This window comes from Vollenhovia emeryi, unplaced genomic scaffold (genome assembly GCF_000949405.1).
Source record: "Vollenhovia emeryi isolate VEMERY1.0 unplaced genomic scaffold, V.emery_V1.0 DF939136.1, whole genome shotgun sequence".
Lineage (NCBI taxonomy): Eukaryota > Metazoa > Arthropoda > Insecta > Hymenoptera > Formicidae > Vollenhovia > Vollenhovia emeryi.
In genome coordinates, this window is record NW_011967230.1 from 1,975,117 (window position 1) to 1,993,995 (window position 18,879).

The following is an 18,879-nucleotide window of genomic DNA, read 5'->3' on the forward strand; positions in this document are numbered from 1 at the left end:
CCTCTTAATATGGAAGTTCCTCGACTCTCTATACTTTTCTATATTATTATCTAAGAGACAGAGAATCGATTAAACTATGGTCAACAGTTTATTAAAAACTGAAAAATTGGGCCCAAATGGGTGCAATGGGGTACCTTTGGTTGTCCCGTCTTTAGAGTATGTACTCTCTAAAACCAATCAAAGGATTATCACTGAAAACAGTGAATATTCATTGATTCAGTGATAATGCACTGATTGATTTTTAGAGAGTAACTCTTCGGGGTACTTAAGCCCCTCCACCACGACAAGGTAGTACCCGAGGAAGGGATTATTGACAAGAAACCTTGCAATTACATATGTGTATATTTAGAAAAATGAATATTGAGTGAACATAAATTAGTGTTACTATTTAATGCACGACGTGAGAGAGATTCATCCAATCGAAAGATTAATTCGCCCTCTCGATCTTGGGACAAAATCAATTTTCACGGAATTTATCAATAATGCCTCATAAACTAATAATCCGAGATAAGCCATTCTTATCTCGTTAGAAGCGCTGAAATCTTAGCTTTCCAACGAGACCAAGATCATCTTGCTATGATTTTTCTGTGTGACGATTTTGACGATTATATCGGCTCGCGATCTCGATCTCGGAAAAAAATCAATTTTATTTTCAGAAATATTAAACGATAACTCATAAACTATAATCCGAGATGAGCCATTCTTATCTCGTTAGAAGCGCTGAAATCTTAGCTTTCCAACGAGACCAGGATCATCTTCCTACGATTTTTCTGTGCGAAGTTATTGACGATTATATCGACTCGCGATCTTACAATTAATCCTCATTCAGAAGCAGCAGACGTCGCATATACGCGGCGTCTCGCGCGATGTCTGGCGCGGCGGTGTTTACTACCGAACACCTGTGCCTCGTAAGTTTTTATGCCAGTTTTTTGGGGACGTAGTACGCCCGCGTACTACTCGCGTAAAATTCGCGCGGCCTTCTTTTGTGAATGGTGCGCGCGCGCCTGATTTTTAAAACGCTATAACTCGGCGAAAAATCGACGTAGCGACACGAGCAAAAAACCAATCTTCTTCGTTTCGCATCCCGCAGCTGTCTACGTTGAATATGTATGCTCTTATCATGAAACTGACGTACAATGGAATAAAAAGTAAAATACTGAAATATAAATTATATAAATAATTGCTAAATATTTTGCTAACAATACAGTTATGTTAGACTGTATAGCAAGTATATTAAAATTTGATTTTTTATCATTAATCGTCATATTTTATTGACATGCTTTATTTCTACTAGCATTTTGATATAATTAAATGTGTCAGATTTTGTATCAAACTTGTACTCTTTTTGCCAATAAAATTTGTAGCACACAGTTCTGGATATTCACTAGAAAATTATTTAAACATTCTTTTGTACATACAAGATTGCTCCGTTTATATCGGACAATCAATACGCTTGCACTCCGATCAAATTAAACTTTGCCTTGTTCTAGTTATAAATAAACTAATACCTCTTTTTTTATTAGAATTAAATTTTTATTCAATAAAAACAGACCAACAAAGTAGAGGCCCTCCACCACCCCCGCCGATTTTGATCGGCGGTCCTCTTTTCTTTACAATTTCATTTTATCGTGTTTATTGTTTATTAAGTAATTGTCACGATCCGTAATCATCATAGAGAACTATTTGTATAAAGCCAGAACTCTGTCATTTCGGACAGCAAATCATCTCTATCTGCCTTAAAGACAGTTTTCGGGCAGTATTAATTTTTTAAAACATTATTTATTGCTTCCACTGCATACATCTGGTTAGAATATACTGTAATATGTTCGGAACTACATGAGAACTATTTAGATAAAGCCAGAACTCCGTCCTTTCGGATAGCAAATCATTTCTATCTGCCTTAGACATTTTTCGGACAGTATTAATTTTTAAAAAATTATTTATCGGTTCTACTGCATAGAACTCTGTAGAAAATGCTTAAATATGTTCGGAATTATGCGACAACTATTTGTAGAAAGTCAGAACTCTGTTATTTCGGACAGCAAATCACCTTTGTCTCCATGAGGATATATTTGTAGTGATAAAAATTTTTTAAATTATAAAAACTATGTTTTTTCGCCAGAACTCTTTCTAAAACTATTGTAGAACTCTCATGCAATAAAAATCCTAGCAGAAATAATTAGGAAATCATCCGGGAACAAAGTGATTTGCAGCGTGAAGTTAGTAAATCAGTTTGCACTTTTCAATGTTTTGGTCTTTTAAGCCAGAACTATGTGTTTAAGACTCTAATGGATGCACGACTTACGTTGACTGCCAAAATTGCTCTCAAGTCTAAGTGTATATTGTGCAACATGACGTATTTAATAATAATAGAAATTTCAAAGCGCTGTTTATATTTAGGCATTGTATATTTTTAAAAATTTGTATACGTGCAAAGAAGGTATTGTATGTGTCAAGGGGATAACCACTAGCTAAAATGTTGTCCCACTGATTACTTTATTTCATTAGATTTTATACGATTTCATCTGATTACAAATAATTTCATCTAATTGCAAATAATTTTCTTATATCCATGTTTAAAAATGGGCGACGTTATTAAGGGCTGTTAGATTTCCTCAAAACATTATTTCTTTTTTATTTTACTAATAAGTATTTGCTTGTAGATTTGCGCGCAAAGGTCTATCAACTCACTGTCCTATATCAGTCTTATTATGAAAATAATAATACGCGGTTACACGCGTGGACTACGATATATATTTGGATATTCACTAAAAGAAGTAAATCTTTTGGGAAACTAGAAACAAGTTTAGAAAATGTTCAAATGTAGTGTTCATTGTTTAACAAGTGAAGAAACTTGAAAATGAAGGCAAACCTATTACATGGAGATTCCGTAAGGATTTCATAATGATTTTGAAGACACTGTTTCATTAAGTGGTTACCCCCTTGGAATCAGAATTCCTTTAGGATTTACTAGATTTGTAGTGAAGTCTCTACCAAACTTCTGGTTATGAAATATCTTTCATGGTAAATCCTAAAGGAATTCTGATTCGTCCATTTTCTAACAGACGTCTGGTTGAATCTACCAGATTTTTTTTTCAGTGTATAGTTTTGTCCGTAACACTTATTCAAATCCTCGTTCGAATTATTTGAACGAACAAAAACAGAGAATAGATGCTTTATTTTGCACAAGTAGCAAATAATATAAAAATGTAGAACACTCACCTTACGATTACTGCGTCGTTGCCCGATGCCTCTCAGGCCTCTTCATCCTCTCAAATTTCCTTGTTGCACTCACGCTCACTCGCGAAAATCATCGATCGCGCGAAATTTCGGGCACACCCGTACGCGATGTGAAATACCGCGACACGCACGAAATGTTATTAACAAGTAACGCATGACTTTCACTTTTAAATTAGCGATGTACAACGCAACGCGAGCATCGGAATCCGCGACAAAGAAGTAGTTATTAGTCCGCAACGAAACGATATTTTACAATCTTTACTGTCATTCAGTCTAATCCTCCAAGTGAATTATGTGAGCGAAACCTCCGGCGATAGTTGTTATTAATTGCAATAGTTAATCAAGATAATTTTCGATTACATTTACATAATGTAATAACGCGCGATAAGCGACTTTCTCTACTCCCTGCCTGTTCGAGTTGCGAAGAACGACAAAGCTACACAAATTTCTTTCTCCTTTCCCGACAATGAAACAGATTACGCGAAATCGACAGATAATTTAAAGGCGCGGTGCGTAAACGATATGTAACCGCGACAAAGTACCACGGTTCGCGTTCATATCTTAGATGAGTTAGTCCCGTAAAATCTAATATTTAGTCGATGAACGTTACTTGTTAATAATATACGTGTACAAATCAATAGCGTTTTATCTCCAAATTCGTCGCGATCGCGTCTTGGAAATCGATAACGCCAAAGTAATACGACACACGGAGCGACTCGCGATGCTGCCTGCCGGCACGACGTTCGGCGGGCGAATGATAGCGCGGTGACCTCCGGGGGCTCCGGGCAAACATTGGCCCGCGTCACGTCGCACGTTACCGCGCGAAGAGAAAAACATGCAAAAAACAGGAGAAAAACAACAACCAACGTTGAGAGTTCGTTGTCCCGCCTACGAAATTGAAAATTCTATACTATACTTAATATTTTACATTACTTCGTTCCGTGATTCTTACTACGTTTTGCATATCATTCTGCGGACTTGTTGGTATTAAATAAATTAACGATTAACTGTCTTGCCGCACACTCAAAAAGGATTTCTATTACTGGTAAAAATATATTCTTGACGCATTTATATTTCTCACAACCACATTTAGGATGAAAATAAGACAATACCAAAATTAAATCAATAATTCTTATTTTCCTCTATCGAATTAAAAAAGATTGACTTACTATATTGAGACCAGAGTAACTTATATAAATGTAAGTTTATATATTCTTGAGTTTAGAATAAATTTTCCCTTCATCTTGACACCACGATATTCGACAAAAGACGATACATACTATCACTTTATTCTAGATTTGAGAATTTTGCATTTAGGATTAAAATATTCCTTTCTTTTTATAATAAATATGATTGGCGCTATATCGATTTTTTTGAATGATATATTGAAGTGTAATAGCATTGGATCCGGAAATATTTTCTGTGGGTGTATACTTGAATCACGAGACACGGTAGTGTCTCGCGCCAAGTGTAAGTACACGCGTGCGAGACCGACCGTGTACGTTTACGCGAGTACACGAGTTGACGGGCCCTCAGATTTTCGGATCTCAACAACGGCTGATCCGACGAAATTGAGACTGCGCTTAATCGATAGCTTGGTAATATTAACGCGGGGACTATACGAGCCACAAAATTCTTGATCGCGCGAAATATTTCTTTCGTTCTCCCTCACCCAATTATATATTTAACTGTAACTTCTTTTTTTAACTTTTTGTTTAGTCTCTAACTTTCTTTAAGTATATTTTTCACAACTGTCCAAATTCACATACGAAGTGAAGCATGACACGAATCTAAAAGAGAAGTAAAGCATATCGCACTTCGAGAAAACCAATCGGCATCGCGAAAAAGAGTCTCAACTGTTCGATATTAACGACATTCATGCCGGTAACATCTCTTTTTTTAGAAAGGATTAACACGCAGAGCGCGCTAACGCGCACGCCTCCACTGCTTTTCTTACTTATCTCTTGGTAAATCTACCTAATTGTAAGAAAAATATAAATTTTTAAACTTATTAAAAAAATTAATTTTCTTACTTTCATTTTTAACCAATGTAGAAAATTGCATGACGACCCATGGCTGGCAAATTCTAATTAAAGAAATTCATTGCAAAAAATAATACCTCAGCCAGGGTTTGAACCTGGACCTCCCTCACTCTAGGCGGGCGTCTCACCCGACAACGTCGAATTGGTGTATATTTGTAATAGTGGAACATTTTGATTTGTACGCATAAGCCTTATAATTCTTGTATTACACAAATATATTCATGAATTGACAGTTCACACTTGATAAATCGGTATTAATCAATTTCCCCCCTCCCTCCTGCACATGACTTTAATTAATATTTAAATGTATGCCTGACTTTACAATAAAACAAATTTTTTAAAAGTTATTTAGCGGAGCATCATTTCTTGAGGAAGAAAATTAGAGAATGAGCAGAATCAATTCTAATATTTTCAATATTAATATTTTTTGAGATCAATAAATAGTAAGCAATTAATTAATTATTAATAATAATAGTAATTACCGATAATTAGTAAGACTCGTATTTGTCTCGTCTTCACCCGGACCTTTGGCGATCTGTCTATTAATCTGTGATTCTGCCACTTGGCCTATATAGCAGCGCTCGTGATGTTGATTAGAATAGTGAAAATTCTAAAAGTGAGTAGCTTTGTCTCTTTTTAACTGTCCCCTTAGAAAGAGACAAAACCGCTTTTAACATTTCTATTATATTGTAAGATGCAGAATTGAGACCTAGATGTGAGTGAGGAAATTTTCAAGCACCTTCATAATGATACGATACTGTGGAAAGGACCAATCGGAGCGAAGAAATGGATTTGGCCAATCACAGATCACTTGATCCGCGGCGCAGAAGCAGATACCGGCTTACCGGCATCGACTGACACCCGAGTACCAGCACTTTGCTTTGTTGACGCTGTTGTTCGTCTGGTTTTCAACGTTGCTCCGACACTTGTCGACTACATTATCTGCATCCAGGATTCCCCGGTCGTTACGTAATTATGGTTACATTTCGCGGCATTACGGTGGACGCGTACAAGAGCTGTTACATGAAGTTCCAGCTGCTATACGCGTTCCATCACACACCGTTCGGCAGGTGTCTCGTCGCCATAACCGACACCGACGAGGAAGTGGCGTATCTAACGTTCGTCGACGACGACGACGAGACGGAGGCTCTCAAGGATCTGAAGGTGAAATGGCCGTTGACTGGACTGTCGGAGGACACCGGACGCAAGACGCTGACTGTCCTCGTCAAGATCTTTAATCCCGTTGGCCCTCAGCTTCGCTCGGTTGGCGTCCTAATGAAAGGCACCGAGTTCCAGATTAAAGTGTGGAGATCGCTGACGGAAATCCCTCAGGGTATGACCATCACGTACGAGGAGGTTGCGCGAATGGCGAACTGCAGGGCCGCGATAGCGGCGGGAAGTGCCATCTCCAAGAATTACGTCGCCTACGCTGTGCCGTGTCATCGCGTGGTACCGAAGGGCATATATGCCCGTGGATGTGGCAACAAGTATGCCTGGGGAATGAAACGGAAAAATGCTATCCTGGAATACGAAAGACAGCTCTCTCCGTTTTGATGTTCCGTTGATCTGAACGTTCCTTTGTAATTTACGATTATATCTATATTTTTCCTACCTTCTCTTATCGTTTTATTGTATTTCTCTTATATTTTATGTTTATATACATATTTTATCTTCTTTTATTCTTATATTCCTAAGATGTGCGTAAATCACAAATATATGTATTGTTCCTTTCATCATCGTGGATGTTGGATGGATCAAATGGCGTGCTTAAAGGTGATAAATGTTTATTTTCTCACATCGAATCTTGTAAGAGTACAAAATTCCTGCCGTTAGTGTAATAAAATACAGTGCTCGCGCATCCTCTGTGAAGACGATCTCACTTGATTCGCGGTATTCCATAAAAATGTCACTTATTGTCACTTATATTTATATATGTACATGTTTCTGCGTGGCTCGTTAGGGATATAATCTTGTTAAATTTAAGTACTTTCATCTGTAAACGCAGGTATAAATAACAGCGGTCCAGTCCTTTGTTATACGTACGTACTTTCTTATTAATATTTTTACTTCTGGCTACTGATGATATTTCGAATTGGTGTTGCAATTGCTGCAATTTGCGTTCGCTCCTGAAAAATTTCCTGCAGTTTGTCAAATCGTATCCGAGACATTCGAATTTTGTAACGCATTCCTTATACATTTCTTAGTATTGCTTATTTGTTTCTATTATACAACTATACATCTTCGCTCGAAATTACGGAGTAACCTTGATCGCAATTAGTGTTACATTAAATACCGAAAAATACATATTAAACCAAATTTCCATTGATAGGAAAAGATGAAATATCAAGATTACTAAACATTGTAATCTTCTGTACAAATTATAGTTAAGTATAATATATGTATATTTCGTTAAAATTTGCCTCGCTATTAATATTGTACACTAATAAATAATCGACGAGTTTACACATGTATATACACCTATTTTTACTTTTCGTATTAGCCTAAATGCGAGAGTAAGAACCATGTATAACGAGACAAATTTTATATCACTTTTCACACGATTGTGTCCAGATATTATATTTTTGTGCGATATCAAATTTGATATGTGTTTAAACGGTGCTGTAATTAAAAAGTATTTTTTTATGAAACTGTTCTTTTGTACAAGCTAATTCCCTGCCTCTATTATTACGTTTTTGTATCAAACCTTTTCTGAATATTAATGTCTACTTTCACTCTTCGTGAATTTCCTCTTCGTTTGTATATAAATATGCTAAAATATATCGTAACTCTGTAAGTAAGAAGCAACACTTTCACTCACGTTACTCAATTTTCTTGGCATTTTTATAGACGAGTTTTTAATTGTTTTCTATAATATTTCTGTTTTTCTATAATATTGATATGTGTTGTTCGCGAGAACACACTTTCCTTCGTATTGAGTAAGAATGTACATCTGTTAGAATCATTTATCTCTAATGGAGGAGAAAGAAAACTAGAAATTGAACCATACATATTAAAATAGTAGCTTTGAGTCAGTCTTATATAACTGTATAATTCATATATCTTTCTATGTCAAGCTATTTTGTTTTTCATTATGGCGCATTTTCTGCTCTACGGACATTAAGAGATATTTTACTTGTATTATCATAGAAAAAAAATATCACCATTCTGACTACTCTAAATAGTAAGAGATGTCTGACAAATCGTGCTTGATTTAAGAAAAACAAGTTTGATGTCAATTCCTGCAAAATTTCACCTTTGCAAGAACAGATGTTCAAAGTAAACTGAATTTACTATCACAAGATTACTAAGAGATTACTTTTATTTTTTACGTTTAGGTTTAGCTTTATCTTTAGTTTGATTTTTCTATATTCGATCTGTGATGTTCGTTTCGTAAAAAGAAGAAAAAATATTTATTTACACGTAAGCAGCGGTTCTTTGGATTTTCATGAACAATCACGAGAAAATGTCTATGTTTTACAAGACAGTGCCCAAATTATTGAGACCTAATTTGTGTGTATCGTTCTATCGAAATTATTTAAATTAATAATTTACAATAGGAATCAATCACAACTTCATCATCGGCGAAGAGTTCACGGTATAATTACAGCTCTAAATATGTATCGTCACGTCTTAAATATCGATAAAAAATATTTGCTTGCAGTCATAAAATTTTCTCTTTTTGGAAAAATTCCTGTGCGTTCGTTAATGCTTGTATGATGGTGCAGGTCGCAATTTTTTGAATTTATATTCTTTCTACAAAAGAAACAAACTCGCAAAACGCGCGATGCGTGAGATGAAAAAATACGATATACATCTCTGCTACCATTTTCTACAATATCGTTTCACGTCGCTCTTCGCAAGTAACTGGCATACGTCTCGATTATCCGTTAGATACGAATAATGAAACTGCAGCAATGTGTATACATAAGGTGTCATTTGTTAGCTAGATCACTATTAAACTTGTAAAAATGGTGTCATTATTCGGGCGCGTATGGAAAAGCTGCCTCGAGAAGCGCGATGATCACAGAGATGAGAAGCATGAAACTCGTGGACGTTGTCGATCTGAGGAGAGTTGACGAAGAAACTGTATTTTCTGGTACTCGAGTATTATCTGCAAACAAAATAAGAAAATCAATTAATTCGGTTATTGTTTAATTAATTTTAATCTCGATAAATCATGAAGAATTTATTGTCAATGGGATATAATTGTAATAATTAGCTAAATAAATTAGATTTGAATTTATAAAAAGTATATATTTTTGTGATTTGAGAAAATCATAAATTGAATAATATTATAGATCATTTGAAATAAAAAGTTAAGTTTTAAGTATTGAACTTCATTAATTTGTCTAACTTACCCGATGTCCTCGATCGTGGAGTCGTAATCCTCATTATTGGATTATGAGGAATCGGTATTATCGGAGCAGGACTCGGCGAGTTCCCGTAGCAATGCCCTTAAATAACATTGTCATAATATAAAAGTCGCGCATCGTAGACCCGTTCACATTAGAAACATGAATGTATCAGTAAGTGCGCCTCATAAGAGAGCGCTTTCGTAACACCGCTTACCCTTTCTGTAAAGACGCATCCCCTGCACTTTGGGATCTATATTTCGTAAGCAATGGTTGCCAGCCTCCGCGATGTATAGCTCCTCTTCGTTGACGATCTTGCCTACAAAGCACTCACTCTGTGCAGTGACGTTTTTCATAGTATAGGCATATATTAAGCCTTTCTCCTCCCATTGTCCCAGGCAGTGATATGTCCGTTCTAAAAATAACAAACAAAAGTGTTTCGTAAGAAAAGACGTCTTATATAAATAACGTAGGATGTTTAAGACTAATTTGAATAATCTTTATTTCAAGATATAAATACAGAAGAACTTGTTAGGACGAACGTGAAGTGTTCCCCGGTCAATTCGGATATTTCTTAGCTCCTTTTCTAAACATCTCGAATGTCCAAAAATTAAATTGCTCGAAATAAAACTGATTTGATTACTAAAATTTAGATGAAAATGTCGATCAGAAGTAGCTAAATTAAACAATATCGTAATCACTTGAAAAAATTGCGTTAAATCTATATTTTTCTTATTCATTTCTAATTTGACGTTTTTTTAAAATACTTTTATTCATACTTTCGAACAGCGTGCCAGATGCGCAGTCGCTCACTTTAAAGTACATTATTTCACGATTGTTACAGTTGCTGCTCAATTCGGTACACATTCCCGGTGCATCTGGTATCATTCCTGTGTATCGGCCCGTAATTGGACAGGACGACTCCACCAAACGATCGGCACCTTAAAAATTATTTAAGTATCAAATAACTACACTTTCAAAGTGCAATTCATTATTAGGAACCTTTATCTTAGAAGAATAGAGAATTCATGAGGATGCATAGACGATTTATAAAGCTGTCAACATTTCAACTTACGTGTTTGAGTCATCCATACCAAGTTTCCGAAATTGGAATCATCGCACAAAGTACTCTGATATACTGGATACAGGTTCGTTCCTATATATAAAATATATGTATTATCCCCGTATATGTGTGTAATATTATTTGTATTATTGCGCGAAAAACAAAATGCAATCTAAAGATGGACAGAGATTAGCAAAAAAAAAAACAGAAAATGACAAAGATTTTCTATATCTTTATATATTCAAACTCACGACTCTGTTACCATTTCAATTACTCTTTTCATTCATTTTGCTACTTCGACTTTATTAAATCAGACATTTTTATTTTTGAAAACTCTTCAAATATTAAATCATGTTGAAGTTCTTGCTGAAGCGTTAACAACAATCGAGTCGCCGTGTAATAAAAAATTATACAGAGTAGTTGATCTAGGAAATAATTACCTAACGCAAACTCCAGCACGTTTTCGCCGCGCTGCTTCATCATTAAGCACGCATAAGCAGCCTGCTCGCTGAAATTAAAAGGTAAATGCTCGTTTCACATGCGACTGTCACGGAGGTCGGTAGAGATATTCTGATATACATGTAAGTTGTAAGAACAAGCGTATTTCTACATGTTTATCTTTCTTTTCGATAAAGTGTATTTGGTACAAGCAGCATTTGCGGCCAAATTGATTGCTCACCATTGGTCTGTAGAGTACACGATATAACGGTCACGCTTCTCGTTTGACTCCACCGTGATGAAGGTGTAACTATTGTAGCCGTTGACATCGGTGAAAGTCATAGTTCCATTAACTATCAGCGAGTTCTCCCACAACCCCTGCGCCCACTTCGGGAATCTAATGACATTATTAGAAACATATTGATTATTTGAAAATTACATCTGCGTTGCCAGTGTTGAATAAACAAAACTAATTCGTCGATCACGACTGGCTAATTTATTAAAATTTGATACACAACCAGTTTCGACCAATGTGAGCAGGACTTGCTTTGACACGTGTAAAGTTCAGTCTCGCCTCCATCTGACAATTTCTTTTAATTTTTGACCGTCGATAGCAATGACTATTAACATTAATCCAGCTCACTCGAAAAGGATCAGAAACATTGGCCGAAACGTGTAATAAATTAGCCAGTCCTGGTCGAATTAGTTTTATATTGTTTATTGGAAGCATTTTGTAAATATTGATTAAAGGAGAAACATTTTTATCCAATAGCTACAAGAATGAAATTGTCTGATGAATTAAACGATCGCAAAATTCGGCATACTCACGTGGCAACATGAGTCTTGACGAAATCCGGCACCTTTTTCTGATTTAGGCTCTTGCTCAAAGTCAAGGTCTCGTATCCACTAGTCGAATTATCTAAATTCTGCGTGCAGCTCGAGTCGCTGCTGAGTGCCATGTAAGTTTTCCCTCTCTTGTTATCAACGTGGTATAGCTGAAAGTCGCGTTTTACTTATCATAAGCTGTTATTAATGATTAATCTTATACGTAAAGTCCGTATAATAGATCTCGAAAATCATATGATATCAAGCAATTGCATTACTTCACTTGCTCTCTTATGACATATTATTTATTACGCACCCCGCATCTGTATTGAGGTCTGCTACCGTTTGTATTGTTGCTGTCGGAAAGCACAAAATATCTAGAATTATTCGGCCCAGGCCAACTGCCCAAACAATTGTATACGTAATCTGCTGAAACAAGATTAACGATGTGTCACGATAATAATTTCCTTGTTTTCTTATTTGTATCGTTACTTGAAAAGAATCTGAAGTAAGGTCGAGAAACGTCGTAACGAATTCAATAAAATTTGCCAGTTGGATTGACAACAAGCTCCTCGCTTTAATTTTTAATCATCACTGGCGACTGTAAGTGACATTTTTCTTTCGTCAAATTTATAAAATAACCGATCGCAATTAATTGTCTTGCTCAAATATTTAAAAATAAATCTCGTCAAAAGTACAAATTATTTTTCAAATATTTATTACGTTTTTGTTAACGTATATGTATGGTTTTTTTTTCATTTCGACATTAATGTAATCGAACTTACCATGCGTCTCGAAGTTACATCGTTTGAAGTTTAGTTGCAAGACCGATCCATCCGGGCAATTATGGAACTCGGAGGAAAACGTGCTGCACTCATACGAGATCGCGGAATTATTCCTCATGCTATACCTGAAGTGATAAAGACCGGCAATGGGGCAGAATTCATTCCGGGGCGGCGAACCTTCGAATTCTTTCGTTCCTGTTGGCAGAAAGACCAAGAATAATTTATTAATTATATGTATATAAAGCTTGAAATTAGTTAAGGATTCGCTGAACGTTAATAAAATGCAATCACTGTGCTATTTAGAATCACGATTTGAACGAATCTCGTGTTTTTATTAGAAAACATGTTTGAACATAATCGTTTAGACGTGAGATCGAATGAATCGAGATTGAAGGATGAAATCTGAAGGTACCTTTATCCGCGACAATCCTTCCGAAATAATCCCTACGTTTTTCAACGGAGCTACAAAGGGACGCGATATTTCAGCAGGAAGTAGCTGAAATTCTACACCGCGTTTTCACCTAAAAGCTTCGGCTTCCTTCACTCGCCCTTAAACCATTTTTAGCGTCGCGACGAGAATACAAAAGGAATAGAAAGGAATGCATCGGTAAAGCCTTCGAAAATATTTCCACGAAATGAAAAAGAGTCGTTTAATAATTTTATAAATATAAATATAATCTTGCCAATATCTCGGCGATCTTTTCAAGCCTTTGGAGGCCCAGCAGTTTCGTTTCAGGGCTCCACTCAAAAAATCTCAAAAGAATAACTTCAAAGAAAGATCGTTGCATGGACTCCAAGCGGCTAAGATAATAAATCCTATAAGTAAATATTATTTCCTCGCACCTTTCCGTTCTTTCCTCGTCGTTTTCTCGCGATTATATCTTGCGAAAAAGAAAGGATAGAAAAGAAAACAACATGGATTTATTTTTCAAACTGTTCTCTCTCTCTCTCTCGATCGCCTCGCAGTAGACCCTCCAGGCTTTATCTGCTTATTGTGCTTGCCACCGAGGGAGGAAGAGGGGCAGTGTTCGCGGTAAAAGTCCCCGCGTTGCTGTCTCGCCGTTCGTATAATAAGGACAATTTACGATTCATATAATTACAGAGCCGGTTGCGTTTGAACAAACTCTGTTTTAAGCCCGGAATCAACCGTCGTTCATATTTTTTGTCTCGACAAAATTTATACCCTCCTCTCCTACCTCCCCGTATTTCGCGTGGCAAGTAATCCCACCGTCATCGCGAATGCTGCACGTCCGCCCTGCGCTTCTTCCCGCTCGACTTTCCGCCGTGCTCCGGTGTAATTGCGAGCATCCGTATTACCGGGACTGAAGCGAACGAGCGCGATTCTCTTCCTCGTCTTCGACCTGCCTCGCGTCGGACTCCTCGCAAAACAGCTCGCCAAGGGTGGACGCGAGGAAAAAGCGATATTGAGTTAACTCTTAACTGCGAGTTTCTTCAGCTGTTACACGATCTACGGCGCCGTTCTAAAGTTAGCAGTTCTACGAGAGGGACGATGAAGCTGTGGTTTTTTTTTACGAGACGCGGAATAGAATGGCATAAGTCATAATTGCTTTCCAACTGTAGGAAACAAAAGGGTACGTAAAAATACCCGACGCGTAACTTATTGTTAGCTTAAGTTACTGTAATACTTTTTACAGCTCTATAAATAGAAACTCAATAATTGCATATTACGTTAAAGTAATTTGTATGCATCACGTAAAAGTGTTATTTTACTTCACATTTTTCATCTTGTTTTAACGTTTCTCCTGCAAACATGAAACCATAGCATTTGCAATGTAAATAAAATTATTCATTTCACGGTAAATTCGCGAGACTGATGAATGGTATTTAAAAAAAAATTAAAACGCGTATTTCTTCACGAGAGTTGAATAAAAAGTTGGCACAGCACGGAGTTACCTTTGCCGAATGCATATGCAAATATATTTTGTAATTTGCACTGTCCAAAGTTCCAAACGACGCCGAGCAACACAATGTAATTTGACGAAACGAAAAACTCGCAAAGTATTTCTTTTCCTTTATTGGCGAACATTGTTGTCCCTCGCTTATACCGCGACAGGACGATCAGGACGAGGACCTTTGGGAAGCAGGCCACTCCCACGCTTCCGACGAATACGACAATACTGGTTGCTGCGTGTACCATGGCCACAGGAAAGCGAAAAGGAAAACAAGAATGGAACGCGACAAAGATTGGATGTGAGAATGCGAGAAGTCATTTCGCATCTTCTTGGCGTTTTTTCTTCCGAAACGCTCTTCTATTTTCACATGGACCCAGATCTTTGTCAAAGATAGAAGGACCCGAAACGTCAAATTATTATAATTATAATGTAATAATAATCCAAAACTGATAATCGAAGTGAAGTAAAAATATCCTCCTTGGGTGTTTTCATCGGAAATTCTTTTAATAATTACAATTTATTATTTAAAGCACACACGCGTACTTGAGAAATTGCTATTACGGAAATAACGCTAAAAACTAAAATGGAAATTTCCAAGAAAGATCACTTCAAAGTAAAAAAAGAAGGTACCTAATTATTGCCGCGCGTTTTCTCGATCGCCGAGTAAATCGGTTTTTTTTCCAATTAACTTCAGCTTCTTCCTCAGACTGAAAAAGATATCGATACCAGTGCGTTTTCGTGAGCAAATTCGCCAGATGCGAATTCTTCACACGTCGGCGATTGCCCGTTGTCCGTTCGGCTTTTTTACCGAGGCCGTTTCTGAATCCTCTCGCGAGAGATTCGCTAAAACGCTTCACGCACGGACGTTCGATTACGTTCTTCCGTCGGACCACCAGCTCGCGTTTTCGGTTCCCGCAAAGCTTCTCGCGTGCAGCGACACGGATCAAAGCGTGAAACCGGGATTATGAACGGAATCAAGCTCGCCGCCGATCGACCGTCTCGATTGCGTCGCGAATACAGGTGCGCAGCTTCTTGGGAGCCGCCACAGGTGAACGCGCGTGATAATGCACCGGAAGCCGAGGAATCGATGTTAATCGAGCAATCTTCATTAGGGAAACAACAGCAATCAACGCGAATGCGTGTGCGCTGCTATGCGTTAACGTGCGAAAATCTTATGCGTTTGGAGGGCGCAAGTAGTGCCAAATGATTTTACAATTCGCCCGTCGCTCTGCCAAGAAATGTCTCCCGTGTGCAAAGTCTTATTCTACTGATCCGTGGTGGAGTGAAAACAGTCTACGTTTTTAAATCTAACGAGATTCCATAAGGAAACTGTCAGAGTAAGGGATCAATTTTGTTTATGTATGACGAGAAAGAATATTATTGTCGTCAGTAGTTGATTAACAATAGGAAGAGTTACTTGATGGCTTAAACTATGGCCAAGTAGTTTATTTAATAACTCATTCCAACGTTTCGACCATCCGGATTGTGGTCCTTTTCAGGGAAGTAAAATATATCTACAATTTTCGGAGAAACAGTGCATCTTTAAACCGTTTGTATAACAGATTGATTGTCAAGACAGAGTAAAAAATCCCACTTGCATAAGGTGGCTCCTGTATAAACTGACCAAAGGTAGCAAAAAAGTGAAATTTAAGTATATTGTTATATAGGTGTAAATTTTATCTATCAGTGCGCGAAATTTCAGACCCGGTCGCCGACGAAATAAAAGAAAGAAAAAATGTTAAAGTTGTATGTTTTAACATTCCAGCAAACACCAAGTAATAGTTACATAACATCAATATTATAATTTCCCACGCAACAAGATAAATGTAATGTAACAAGCATATTATATTACATTTCCATTGTTAAGTAGGAAATGATAATATTGATAATATGTAACTATTACTTGGTGTTCCCTGGGACAGGGGTTACGGGCCGAGCGCTCGTAGAAGCACTTTGAGAGTTAATGTTATTTTATAGAAAAAGTAGATCTTAACAAAAAACGAGATGAATATAATAGATGTCACAAGGATTCAAATGTGCTATTAAGTATACGAGGTCACCGACCTCTGCAAGCAAATACTTATTAGTAAAGTCAAAAGGTACAATGTTTTGAGGAAATTTGATAGCTCTTTGGGACTCGACAATATCACATATTTTTAAATACGTTTTAAATGTGCATATATAACCTAGCGTATCAATGCATTTAATCATTAATGCATTAAGAGATATTTTTTTATGAAAAAAGTCATATGAATTCATAAAAATCAAAGGGGCCTCGTCGAAGCACCCGTACTAACCGCTCCTTCGTGCAGAAGCCGCCTTAATTAGTTAAAATTATGATCTTAAAAACGTTGTCATCCGTCTTTTATATATATATATATTTAATAGATTTATTTAAATATAATTTGAGTTTTTCTTGCTGCCAAGAGTGTTCTTGTGTCACCAAGGGCCGGCATTTTTCAACCTCTTCGTAAGCTAATTGATAGCTAAATTATATGTCTATCTTTGTTTAATTTGAAGGAAAAACAAGGACATATATATATATAATTTAACTATTATAGTTAACTTACCAGGAGGTTGGAAGAACCGGTCCCAAGTCAGGTAAACGGCACTTCCGCTGTTCGCGCAATCTTCGATCTCGGCGCGTCCTCGCCAGTCGCATCGCACCACCGCGTACCTCCCTCGCGGGGAGTATAAACGATTATGCAAACGGCCCAATCATCCTTAAGAGCGTTTTAATTGACACGCACGTGAGAAACTCGCGCGGCGTGTGTGCGTTCTGCACGCGACGTGCGTTCTTTTTTTGCACGCGCGCGGCGCGAAGCCTATTGTTCCCGCGTCGTTACGCAAAACTCCATTGCTTCCTCCCGCCCCGCGGTCAATTAACGCTAATTATCGAGGACTACTAATTCGCCGGAGAGGACGCCGAACTTGATTCCTCCGTGCGCGGAGGTCACGTTATAACTCGTCCGTCCGATAAACCGGAAGCCCGCGGATTCCTCGAGTACGATGAAACGCGCGTAAGTAATGCGCAAGAATGCGAGTAATTAATTTGTTTCGACCGAACGCGTGTTGCCGCGATGTTACCCTCCGTCTCGTGACATTTGTGTTTAGCAGAAAAAAAGAGCGCGGCAATTTTTTTCCACGCGATTTGCGAATATATTTTTCACAGAGATGAAGTGTTCCTTAATATGGAGGAAGTGTTGAAGATGGTGCGATACACGGAGGCAATTTTCTCTTAAAATTTATCCCGAAAGTCACGTGATCGCGGGACAACACGGCATTTCGGAGAATTTATGAGTTTTTTTGAAATTTTATCATACATTTTACTAGTGAAACAAAGTTCTTCAAAATGCCACGTTGTCCCACGATATAATTTTCGGGAGAAATTTTCAGAGAAAATTCTCTGCGCGCAGAATTTACACATCTCTGTTGTTACCATCTCTTCCTCTGCATTAGTTTATTTCAACACTTTAGTTTCACATCACATTGATTCTTAATACTATCCGTCTCTCCGTTCGATGGAGATAATATCACAGCCTCAGAAACGTCATTATACTTCCACGCTTCATTTCTTCGGCGAGCGGGCGAGATATAGCACACGATCAAAGTTCATTCAGCAAGTGCAAAAAGTCGCGTTAATTCGCATTAGCAATAATCCTGCTTGAGCGTGGGAAAAGGCGGGATTGTCCGGTTAGATCGCCCCGCATTTCACGCATAAGGTCGTATTCATTATCCAAGTACAGCTCGTATTTAGCTCGACGTCATAGGTCGCGGTCTCTGCCTCGGGAGTAAAATTATCGAGAGAAATCCGGCTTCTACTTACGGTACAGGATTGACGTGGTGTTCAGTGCGCCACAAGAGCGCGAGGCATCCGTCTCGTTTATGTAACACCTGTTGAGAGCTTCCGAGAACACCTCAATGATATTCCGCCCTCTCCGCACCAGCTGGAAACACCGTATGCAAGGGCTGTCGTTGTATCTGTAGCAAGCGAATGCCATAAATTGCGTTAGCGGAATCATAATTTCGTCGTAATTCACGCGACGTACTATTATAATCGCGCGATTCTCACGTTCCATCTTTTGCTACGCAAACAAAAAGGAATGGTAAATATATCGATGAAGGGAAGCCAGCCCCGATGACCTTGACCTTGACATATGTTGTCAAGGTCGCCCTCCTGAGTGACCTTGAAGAGGTTTTAGCCGTCGCTCGTAGTTCGTT

The 18,879-nt window shown here is 37.7% G+C and overlaps 2 protein-coding genes across 3 annotated transcripts in view; one reads left to right on the forward strand and one right to left on the reverse strand.

Annotated features, from left to right (window-relative positions):
• The first annotated feature begins 6,108 nt into the window (after nucleotides 1-6,108).
• Nucleotides 6,109-7,930, forward strand: LOC105567628. The gene has a single exon (XM_012022629.1). It carries the CDS (start codon nucleotides 6,258-6,260, stop codon nucleotides 6,834-6,836), a length of 579 nt encoding a protein of 192 aa, XP_011878019.1. The 5' UTR covers nucleotides 6,109-6,257; the 3' UTR covers nucleotides 6,837-7,930.
• Nucleotides 7,050-18,879, reverse strand: part of LOC105567627 — a 72,356-nt gene continuing 60,526 nt past the window's right edge. For both annotated transcript variants that reach the window (XM_012022627.1, XM_012022628.1), the window contains exons 3-13: nucleotides 18,485-18,639; nucleotides 12,746-12,940; nucleotides 12,277-12,386; nucleotides 11,964-12,130; nucleotides 11,377-11,532; nucleotides 11,138-11,205; nucleotides 10,710-10,790; nucleotides 10,414-10,575; nucleotides 9,852-10,049; nucleotides 9,641-9,736; nucleotides 7,050-9,393 (exon numbers count right to left, since the gene is read on the reverse strand). In XM_012022627.1, the coding sequence (XP_011878017.1) occupies nucleotides 9,260-9,393; nucleotides 9,641-9,736; nucleotides 9,852-10,049; nucleotides 10,414-10,575; nucleotides 10,710-10,790; nucleotides 11,138-11,205; nucleotides 11,377-11,532; nucleotides 11,964-12,130; nucleotides 12,277-12,386; nucleotides 12,746-12,940; nucleotides 18,485-18,639 (1,522 nt within the window). In that variant the 3' untranslated portion in view covers nucleotides 7,050-9,259. The remainder of the gene's footprint in view (nucleotides 9,394-9,640; nucleotides 9,737-9,851; nucleotides 10,050-10,413; nucleotides 10,576-10,709; nucleotides 10,791-11,137; nucleotides 11,206-11,376; nucleotides 11,533-11,963; nucleotides 12,131-12,276; nucleotides 12,387-12,745; nucleotides 12,941-18,484; nucleotides 18,640-18,879) is intronic.